Below are 11,726 nucleotides of genomic sequence, written 5' to 3'. Positions count from 1 at the left end.
TGAAAGCTAAGCACTTCAGTTTATTCACATATTTTACATTCAAAGGACCAACAGATTTCCCCCCCCCCCCCGAAAAAAAGACTCCTCTTGTGGTTTCCAAAATTTTGACAGAGACATGGAATATACTTAATGAAGCATGTCACTGCAGCGCATACAATGAAAGCCTTGTGTATATGGAAAAAAAATAAAAACGAAACAAATTTGACCATTACCATAAAAAGGTTTCCTTTAATATAAATAAAATTCAGAGTGGTGCTTTATTTTAACAGACAACACAACAGTGGGATTTATTAACAACTACATATTTACAGTGCCTCACGGGTAAAAATACTGGGCTTCATCTGAGATCCTAGACACTTCCTGAGAAGGCAACATGGACTGAGGATTGCTCAGCACTTCACATAAGCTGGGTGCTAAAAGGGTGAAATTAAAGCATACTTTTAAAATAAGTAAGATGGCAAAGGTGGAACTGCTGATGCATTGTGTTTATGCCCTGATCCGGCAAAACTTGCACCTCAAGTACTCCCTTTGATTTCAGTAGATCTATGTATGCTCCTAAGGTTAAATGCAGGATAAGTGTTTCAAAACCAGCAGCATCAGAGGAAAACAACTGCTTGACTCAAAGATGCTATGAGTAGAGAAAACTGCTGTAATTACAATTTTACATGGTATGGAGGCACACGACCTTGAATTTAAATCCGTATTCTTCTGCATGGGTGATTTCTACCACGTTACTTTTGATTTGATCCTACAAGGTCTGGATTCCAAATATCTCTATCAAGTGCCAAACTTGTGAAAGCATCTTCTTCCCACAGCCTCCAAAATCATAGTGCCAGTTTAGCAGATCTCAGTCTTTTTGGCAATTAAATAAAACAAGAACCAGGTCTTTTTCAAAGTATTCACAAAATAATCCTTCACTTATAAAATGGCTGTCCCACCATTCTTGTATCAGATCTGACCTCAGCTCTTTAGATCTAAACAGTTCTTTAGAAGTTATAAAAATAAAGAATTGATTAATATACAAACATATATTTCAGAGTGATAAGAGAATAATATTAAACAAATTCCTTTTTTAATCTACTTTAAATTAAAAGAAATGTTTTCAAAAGCCTGGGCTGAAGCAGATCTTTATCTATTGACTCTTTAATGGAACCCATTCCCTGCAGATGGCCACATACAACTTAGTGTAAGAAGCTCATTACTACAAAAGGATAGTGAACATGTTTCCACTAGCAAAGCAATTCATAAAATCTGCTGTGCCAGTTGGTTTTTGGCATCTTGCTTTCAAGAACTGCAGATATTTCTAATATTAGAAACAAAACCTAAGCCATGAAAAGTCTTGAGCTTCTTCAGAAATTTTCTTCTTTCCCTGGTCTTCATTAAAATTTGTTTTGCAGTAATCCAGTTTGTTTTGTATACTGTTTGTATACAGCATGAGATAAATGCTCTGCATGAATGCACACGTATGTACAGAACCAGTCAGTAATTCAGTTAAGAGATATGCTTGCTCACTCGGTCATTTCATACTTTCACAATACCATATTTTTCTGTAATATCCATAACAACATCATCTAGGTTGCTCCCTTCTTCCACTGAGATGCTCATGCATGTTTTCCTTCCATTTATCTCAAGCAGCCGAAACAGCAAGGAACATTTTTGAACAACCTATAATACTCTTCCTGAATCTGAAATAAAAATATTGAATTCAAATATGAAATAGATTTATTAATAGGTCTATATGTCTTTAAACTAATTTATACTGCTCCAATCACTAGATGTTTTAAGATGGGGCTGCTTTTGACTTCAGGACAGAATACTGAAGAAAGTATCATCTCAGGACAGTGTGGATGAATCCTGCTGCTAACTGGAAAGACTGGAAGTGACTTTTATTGCACACATTGCATTATTTCATCGGGTTAATGGCACTATAACCAGTTTTACAATTTTAAAAAATGTTTTTCCACGTTCCGTACATTGGTTTTAAAACTGGGAGGAAATATGTGAGAAGGTAAAAATTGGACAGAGGTTGTCTCCACTGAAGGCAGGAGCAAAATTTCTCCTCTTCCTTCCTCTCCCCCATCAATGGCACAAGGATTTCCTCCCTTGCTTTGATAAAACATTTGCACCACAACTCCACTTCAGGGCTGGGCACCTGCCTGTGTAGGTACACGAGACTGCCTGAGCCACTTCCCGCAAGGAATGGGACGCTTACCTTCCTAGACAACACGCAAAGAAATATGAAGATGAACATCCCCTGGAATGCGTTGAAGATTGTAAAAAGATACGCGGTAACCACGGATCCCTGGATGACATGGAGGACCCCGAAGATCCAGGTAGCCCCAAGGAGGAACAGGAGAGCAAGAGCACCTCGGGCACAGGATCTAGACAGGAAGGAAGCATTGTGAACAACAGGCGGGCACGTGCTATTTTCCTTCCTTCACCACTTTGGATGGTGAATGCTGCCTAGGTAATTTTTTTCACAGCTGCAAAGGCCTGCGAAGTGCGAATGCATGGTCTGCTCTTTAGGGTGTGCTGTAGCACTGTGGCACAAAGAGGCTCACATAATCACTGCAGAAGAGCAAAGGAGTAAAACTGGAGGGCCTTGAAACACTGACTTCTTTAATCTTCAGATATGTTTTCTCTGGTGTACTGCAGCACCATATGATTTAATTTAAATCTACTGTTAGTGTAATTCCCCAAGGAAAAACATATGTCTGTTATGAAGCATTCCCCCACTTTTCCTCCTCCCCCTTATCTTCCTCAAAAAATAACCCAGAAAAATGTACAGTATGCTCTTAGGTCAGTACATGTGCATGACATCAAAGGGTTCCCAGGCTGCCTCTCAGGTTCACTGCAGAAGACGGTGCCAGCTGTAAAACTAGACTTTCTTTCTTTCATTCTTTCTCTTTTAAAAAAATTATTTTTGTTTTTAGAACACAAATACTCTCAAATAGTTCCTGCGTCAGCATATTGATGCTTTAAAATTATAGGAACTGATTGGCTATGATTTTTTTTTCCAACATGCTGTAGAGCCCTGCTCACAGACTTGAGCAAATTACAGCATGTTGTCTTGGAAATGAAGCCACTGATTACTTTCTTATTCATTCTCAGCCCAGTCATTGCAGGACTTCCTTTGAACAACAGACATTTTTAGCACTGTTCCTCTGAAAATGAATAATTTTCAACTTCATTAAAACCAGCTCACCACATGAAGCTATGAAGGGTGAGGAATAAGAGAAAGTAATCAATCAAACAATTGCTAAATCCTAACTATAAATCTAGTGCAATGCATTGAAACTGCAGGAGTGTTCCTAAGCAACACAAACAGTAAGTTGTTTTCAATGTTCCCTGTAGTACACTTCAGCTTTTCCTGCACAAACGGTTTTCAAGGTCCCTATAAATCAGTTTTAAAGAGAGTGAGTTGATGGAAAAATCATAGCAGCATGCAAAGTAAAAATCCTGGAGAGAATCTCCCCCATCCCCCTCAATGCCACAGAAGCACAATGTCCTACTGTAGACTTTTTACGAATAACATGAATGGCTTGATTCTCTTATCACTGAACTACTTGTTACTTTAAGGCAAATATTTTGGTCCCAATTCAGGCATAAGTTTTGAAATCTGGTTTGGCTTGCATAGGGGCTGTGGAAAGTACTTAAGAAAAAAGGACAATTATTTCTTTAACCTTGCCATCAGCCTTTACCTTCTGGTTGATATGAGCCACTCGTATTTCTCATACACCTCTTACACAACCCCAGTGTTACTGTACAAGGTATTGCTCAATGGGAATAAAGATTGCAAAATCTACCTCCAAATCGATATGAGGGGATAACAGAAAAAAAAATCTTTTTCTACAAATCTTCCAGAAGATTAAACTGTTAATTTTGAATACTCACTTTCCTCTCTGGCTGTATTTAAACTTACAAAAGGTAGAATTTGTATTAAATGGCAAACTTACCTTATATTTTCATAACAACTAACTTCTGGCTTTAACATTGCAGTGTGTCGAAATACTTTATAAATAATCACTCCAAAAGCCAACAAATTAACCTGGGGGAGTGAAGAAAGGAACTTTTAGTTCAAACCAGGATACTTTTGAATTTCAGTAACTGTTACACATTTAAATGAAACAAGTCAGATAAAGTTTCTGTGATTTGAAACCTACAGAATCCAGTGCCGGGAGGGGAAAAAACCCACCCTTTTTTGAAGCACTTCTATTAAAAAAATATGAGCCCTGTAATAAACATTGATCAAACAGGGCTGTAACTCTACCTTATCTCAACAATATCACTACCAACAGTCTGCAAATGTTTATTGATTTTATTGGTAAATCTCTTTGATTTCCTGCTGAGGTTTTTTTTCTCTAAGTAGTGATGTTTAAGAAGAGAAGAGAAGAGAAGAAGGAAAAAAGAAAAGAAAAGAAAAGAAAAGAAAAGAAAAGAAAAGAAAAGAAAAGAAAAGAAAAGAAAAGAAAAGAAAAAGAAAAGAAAAGAAAAGAAAAGAGAAAGGAAAAGAAAAGAGAAGAAAAGAAAAGAGAAGAAAAGAAAAGAAAAAAAGAAAAGAAAGGAAAAGAAAGGAAAAGAAAGGAAAAGAAAAGAAAAGAAAAGAAAGAAAAGAAAAGAAAGAAAAGAAAGAAAAGAAGAGAAAAGAAAAGAAGAGAAAAGAAGAGAAAAGAAGAGAAAAGAAAAGAAAAGAAAAGAAAAGAAAAGAAAAGAAAAGAAAAGAAAAGAAAAGAAAAGAAAAGAAAAGAAAAGAAAAGAAAAGAAAAGAAAAGAAAAGAAAACCAAAAAAGCCCCTCCCTGCCATGGATTTTCTATTGTACTGTATCATGTAGATCTTGACAAAATGTAGGTCTTTTGTTGCTGAATAACTTTAATAACATCATATGTTCTGAGGTCTTTGGGGTGTGAAAACTTTCAAGTGGCACAAAAAAACTTTGAGGTTTACACAAAAAATTTTTAAAAAACTAACTTTGGTTGAAAGGCTCCTTACTGTGTATTCTCTCATATTTTATGTTTGTTTCACAGGTGAATAATTTCAGTATGGTTTTTTTCCTGCCTTCTTTATAATGGCATCACTTTATTTGAGTTTGAAACAGAAAAAAGCAACTAAAAGAAGCAGTTTTGCAAATGATGCTCAATTATGGTTCTGAACCTCTCTTTGCTTGGCTAGGCTTCACTGATCTTTCATTTAAATTTATACTACGTTCCTTTAACAATGTGGATGGATTTGCTTTCTTGCTTTTTTAAAAAATTCTTATTTTGCTTTGCAGCATTTAACATCAGAATCTATTAAAAATGTTAGTAAATGAACCAAACTTTAGCTGGATGTCATCCAGATACTATTTGTAGAACCTTGGTTGTAATCCCTTGGTTGATTCCTGTGGGCTTCCAGCTGTAGACTGAATAGAATTAATGTCTTCCCCAACTTATTTCTCCAGAAAGACTGTGTGGTTTTCCTCCCTCTTTCTTTTTCTTTAAAAAAAAATCATTCAAAATGAAAACAAAAGGCTGCCGTAGGAGCACAGCATCACTTTAAAAAGAATCACTTTCATTTGTTAACACTTGTTATGTATGTCCTTAGAACATTTTTGTTATGTCAAGGGGGGAGTATCTGATATTAAATGCAGGCTCTGCTTTAATTAGCTGCACGCTCATACTTTAATACAGCATAATGTATTTACAATTTGATAAGACAGGAGATAGAGCTGATTAGCAGTTTAGGGAATTAATCCTTCACTGAATACCTTGTACTTGCGCTGATCGTGAGAGCTGTTCTGAAGCTCCTTATATTTAAAATTGTAATCTATAATATCTCCTAAACCAGCAATTTTTCAAAGTTAATTATAAGTCAGTCACCAGTTGTGAGTAATTATATGCAGACTTACTTTTTATCTTATATTTGTTGGTGAATAATATATCAAATAACTTAGTGCACACACTGTAATCTGCATAACCCACCTAATGTACTTATTAATCTGAAAAAGGTTGGGTGAAATGTAATCAAAGTACCGTGAGCACGGAGAATACAAACCGCTACTTCTTCAGAAACTGGTATCAAGATTGCAGCACAAACCACGCGACCAACCTTCCTCTCTGCCGGCCTGTCACCAAGATCACTAATGTCAATGAGAGCCTTCCTATTGCCATTAACAGGCTCTGTAAGAAGCTCTGCGGGCTAACCCCCCTTATCCTTCAGCCACATAAACCAGCTGCAGAACTGGAGAGGTTTTGCTGCGGCAGTGGACTCCATTTCTCTTTGTCCCAGCAGGGCTCCTTTACACAAATACTATTTACACTGTTCGTTGCACAGGATAATAGGATTTGGCCCTCTGCATTAAAGTAATACACATTAACTATGATCTTTTCATTCATCAATCCATTCTAATGGGAATAATCTGTATGTATTGGGGGAACGGGAGAGGTTAACATCGGCTTCTCCGAGTTAGCTGCCAGAACACAATTATTGTACAATACGTCTCAGGTAGCCTCGCAGGAGGTAGTGTTACAGGGTAATGAGGGTGAGCTTAACTTCTGAAATACACGGTCATTTCCAAGATTTATTAAAGTCTTAAGTCTGTTTTTGCCCCATTTTGAAGCACTTCATTAATAAAAAATATCTATAGCAAAGTCCATAGACTGCCTTTGCACAATGTTCAGTGTCTCAAAACAGTAGCTTTTAGGCAACATATAGCTTTTTTTTTTTTTCTTTTCAGCCTAAGCTAGAGGCCTCTGGAACTGCATTTTGTCCTTTGGGGGACAAAACAGGTAACAACAAAGTAGTTGTAACTGTCCTGTGACACAGAAATGCAGCAAAACTTGAGGGAAAACAATAACATGAACTCATGGGTAAATCCAGGAGAAAAAACTAGCTAATGTTAATAATATGTCAAGTGTAGCCTTTAGAGAAAACTGGTAATCCAACAGGAATCCTAAACTTCACATATCCTGCTTTAACATAATACTCTGCATGTTCTTTGCCATGAACATACCAGTAGCCTCAGCTATTTCTGGGAAATGTAAAGCAACAAGTTCATGTTGGACGGCTGGACTGAGTAGGAATACTGAGAAGTTAAACTGAGTAGGACTAAAGGAGAAATGGCTTTTATATAACTGATATCCCCAAAGAGCCATATGTATTTCAACAAATGGGACGGGAAGTCAAATCACCCAAAATGCCTGGCCAAAGGTACAACCACTTAAGACATTTGAATTTGTATCCAAAACCGAGCTTCACATGAGCAGAAATGGAGGCAGTAGGCTGTAAAAGTCATGCAAAATATAGATAGGCACAAGGAAAGGAATCCTGGTTCCCCAAATCTTCCAGCTGGGGCAAACTGAGGGACTTCTGGATGAGAGACACTGAAACCTCTAAAAAGGCTTCAGCTGCTACTTATAGCCAAATATTGTGTTTTTTACTTACTCTGGTTGTAATCGTGTGTTTTCGTTTTTGTAATTAAAGCACAATCTTCAGATCTTGTTGAATAAACCTTCGATGACGTTATAATTAAGGCTGCCTTAAGGTGACAGGCAAGGTGAATGAGAATGAAATGGCAAACATAAGGCACGCTGTCTCCAGAGAGGCAGGAAGCTGGCGTACAGCAAGATGGGCAGGCAGCTGCCAAACGGAGCTCAGGACAGGCTTTGCGCGGGCCTGGAGAGGGCCGGCCTGGGGGCCGCTGCCGCCACAGGCCGGCTTTGGGGAGAAGTTACCTGTATAATGAGCAGAGCTACTCCGCAGCTTTGGGCAAAGCCAAAGCACGAAATGTTGTGGCACGGCCACGGTTTTATCAAGTGAATAACGACGTTACAGTGTGACACGGCAAGTTCTTGTGCCTTTGTTTTCAGTGTTATTACATGGCTGAGCAGTCAGAGAAACTGCTGCATGTCCTGAGAGGGGCTTCTCAGCAAGTCTAATAGGCTAAAGGGGAATTGCATTGATTCCAAGCCCAGAGCTGAATTCCTTTTTTTTTTTTTTTTAATTTAACAAGCCACCCCAAACTGCTATTGGGCAAACAGTGCACTCAGTCCTTACTATTTCACAAAGGAAACCTCTGACTTTCTCCCTGCAAGCCCAATTCTGTGAGGTGTTGAGCATCCTTAGCCCTCCCTCCCCCCCGAGTTTCAGTGGGAATCAGGTTTCATTCAGTGTGCTCAGGTGCACTACAGGACTAATTTTAATAATTAATCTATTCCTTTTTTTTTTTTTTAAGTGGTTAATCAAAGACAAGGGCTGATATAGGAACAGCCTCCACTCATAGCATCTTCAGGGAATTATTTCTCCTTAAAGATATTTGTAAAAGTATTTTTAGCTTTCTTAAATTCTAGAAACGTTGTGGTATATTTATGAACAAATGGCAGGAAACTTAAAATATATTTATGTGAAATAGACATTAAATAAGGGCAATTATTAGGATCCCATGAAATCAGGATTCTGTAGATATGGGCAACTACATTTATGTATCTGCATAACCCAGGATAATCTCCAAGGAGCCACAAATCTGGATGAGCTAGGTTTTATTGCACACCAGTGACTGAGTTTAAAGGGATGATGGTAAGTGTTTGGTACATCTCTCTCAGGGAGATCACCTGTGTGAAGGGTCATGAGGATTTAGGACTTTGGAGTGACTTCTGGCCCCATTAAACCAATGGCAGAACTCCTGTTAAATGGTAAAACTCCCATTGCCTCCAGCGTTGTCAAGGCTTTACCTCTACACATCATAGAGAGTGGCAGTCTCAAGGGATTCATGAGCAACAGTGGCCACTGCTGTGGGTTTCACTCTGAAGATTAGCACTTGCATTTATCATGGATGCACACTGTGGTATAGAGCAGGATAGTGAAATTTTCCTGCAGCTGTGTTTTGGGTATCTCCATGGTACAGTTCCCATGTTCACACTGTGATGTTGGTGGGAAAGATACAGCAGGCACGAAAGGAAGAGTTCAGAGCTGTCTGGAGTGGTACAAGTCCTAGGATCAGATCTGACCCACAGCCACAGCATCGGTCTGGATAATTTCCTCTTGTAAAGCAATTCACAGGAGAGAAAAAGCAATTGCAAATTCAAAGAAATTTCCTGGTGCTTTCCTAATCATCTTGTCAACAATAAGGAGGTTTTGCCAAAGGAATTAGCCTGGGGAGCTCTGTTAAATCAATCACATGTATTTTAGGATAGGACAGGAAAAACTGTGTGTGGTGTTAACCTGCCTCCACCTAGAGCTAGGATGGTCTGTAAATCTGTTTGCAGATTTGCATCCCTCCCTCTGTCTCAATACTACCATGGCTAACTGAACAGAGTACTTTGCATAGGCTTCTGTAATGAAGGAAAACTGCCCAATGGTGGGCATGGGTAGAGCAAGATACTGCCGCTTTTGCTTCTACTCCTAGCAGTTCTGGGACCACTGCAGCAGAATTTCACCCATCTGCAGTTTGTAGAAGAAATTAATAGAGTTGTATGCATATCAAGACATAATAATATTTACTTGGTTCTTTTTCCTAAGATGAGGATCCAGAAGAGCACTGAGAAACATTCTCATCTATTGTCTAAGCAAATTATAAACTTCTGTGTTGATTACTAACTGTATTTTGCAAACTAAGTAATAATATAAAAATGAGCACGTAGGTCCTAAAATGCTAAATGTTCCAAGCTGTTGGAGTTCTGCTAATAGCACATTGCTTAGCAACTGCTACATTTAAAATAGGTCCTTAATTCCACTGTTAAATGTACATATTTTACATACTGGAAGAGTAACATAATGTTCTGTCCTCAAGTAAATATGATGTTAGTGCTTCACACTGCATGAAACTCTCTCTGTGTAGGTGCAGAATGATAGTTATTTTTAGTTGAGCACTGAATGGTATGAAACTCACAAAATTTAATAAAGCATGCAAAACATCTGCCTGCAAATAAAAATATTTGCACTCATGTTGAAGAGTTGTAGTTTCTTTCATAATTAATTACGATTAAATTGTAAGATACCGAGTGAAGTGATATATCATCATTTTGCCCCATCAAGGTAGCTGACAGCTGTCAAATTTGGCAACTAAGAAATCTTTTTTTCCTTCCTCCCTCCCTCCTTTTTTTTAAGCAAGACAAAAGAGCACTTGAAAGCTCAGAGGGAAATGGTCCATCTTTCATGGCAGTAGCTCAGTTAGCACCTGGACATCTGGTAAAATGAAACAGATCAGGACGAGAGGCATTCAAGAAAATTTTGTCCAACATTTTTTTGTTGAAAGAAGTCAGTTCATTAATACTAAAAGACATTTACTGTTTTAGACTATACTTTCACCAGGAAAGGCTTCCTGTCTAGGATAGCTTTTCTGATTAAAACCAGAAAGGACACTCCTGAACAATGAAAATCCCTGTGGACAGGGCATTTATCCAGGATGTTGGAGACATGGGCACAATTTTCTGTTGTACTTAATATTCAGACTAGGCTATGACCCTTAGTTTCTCCAGGCTCTGTACCAGCTATTCACTGCTATTGCTCCATCAGCCCTGCTGGATCCATTCCATGCCATATAAATAATTAAATATTCACTGGAGCAGGGAGACCTGGATCTCCCTCATCCCCCAGTTCCTCATCCAAGACTATCTAAAGACAGTTCTTTTTTTAAGAGTGGAGTAATTGTTTAATATAAGACTGAGTTTTTGAGGCTATTTCCTATATACACGTATTTATAGAATGAAAAAGGAATTGGTGATTTCATATATGATATCCTTGTGTAAAAGATACACTCCAGCCTTCCAAAAGTTATTAAAACACTTTAAATACCAGCCTTTTAAGGCTATCTAGTGTTACAAAGAAGAGAAGGTATAAGAAAGAGGCAGCTAATTCTAAAGATTCAGACATACTAGTTCTGATTCAGTCTGAGCACTTTACATTCAAACTTCAAAAACGAAACCCCCAAATCATTCCCTTTTCCTTAGTCTCTGTCTCAATAATTGATGAAACCATCTATATGCTGATGTCAGATCTCACAAAAAAGAATGAGAAAATTTCTCCTGCTGCTCTCTTAGGCATATACTTGAATTTTTTACATATATCATATTGAATTTGGCTCTTTCAAAAAATGTCTGAAGTTCAGAGCAGCTGTATCTGTATCAGTCTTTACAATGACCCTCATTATGAGTGTTTGAATCAATGAGCTTGTGATGGTCTGAATTCTGCCACAGAGAGCAATACGTTTCTGTCTTTCTGGCTGTATGGCTAATGGCTGGGTAAAATGACAACATTCAGTGGGTCATCGTTATTTTAGTCAGGGGAGAACGGAATTAAGCTATTAACAATACAACAGTTTAAGCTTCAAAATGAAAATGTATGCCATATTAATTGCATAAAATTGGACACAAGCTGGCAGTCAAACAGTCTGGGCTTGTCTCCTGACTGATTTATCTCATTATCATGTCCTCAGTGAATATACCTTCTCAAATGCTTTAGGTATACAACAGCAGTCTTATCTGGGAGTAGAAAATGTAACAAAAATGTTAACAAGCCCCCTTTAGGCTATATTTTGGGGAAATATTTTCAATAATGCAGGATTAGAATTTTATGATTCTAAGATTTTAATCCTTTCACTTGTTTTAAAAGTTAAAACATAGCTAAATGAGTTTATTTCAAACCCTGTCTCAGGAAATACTTAATTTTCACACAGGGTTGCTCTTTATATATGAATACTTCGAAGCTGTTCTTTTACATACTTCAAGCTGTAGATTGAGACTCAATTAAATGT

The 11,726-nt window shown here is 37.8% G+C and overlaps 1 protein-coding gene across 3 annotated transcripts in view; it reads right to left on the bottom strand.

The window, feature by feature from the left end:
• Positions 1 to 209: 209 nt before the first annotated feature.
• The window catches only part of ADGRL4 (adhesion G protein-coupled receptor L4), a 76,587-nt gene continuing 65,070 nt past the window's right edge, over positions 210 to 11,726 (bottom strand). For all 3 annotated transcript variants that reach the window (XM_050900955.1, XM_050900957.1, XM_050900958.1), the window contains 3 exons: positions 3,957 to 4,048; positions 2,213 to 2,381; positions 210 to 1,685 (listed from right to left, as the gene is read on the bottom strand). In XM_050900955.1, the coding sequence (XP_050756912.1) occupies positions 1,623 to 1,685; positions 2,213 to 2,381; positions 3,957 to 4,048 (324 nt within the window). In that variant the 3' untranslated portion in view covers positions 210 to 1,622. The remainder of the gene's footprint in view (positions 1,686 to 2,212; positions 2,382 to 3,956; positions 4,049 to 11,726) is intronic.

Source organism: Gymnogyps californianus, chromosome 8 (genome assembly GCF_018139145.2).
Source record: "Gymnogyps californianus isolate 813 chromosome 8, ASM1813914v2, whole genome shotgun sequence".
Classification (NCBI taxonomy): domain Eukaryota; kingdom Metazoa; phylum Chordata; class Aves; order Accipitriformes; family Cathartidae; genus Gymnogyps; species Gymnogyps californianus.
Note: the sequence above shows the minus strand (reverse complement) of the source record. Positions and strands in the feature narration are given on the sequence as shown.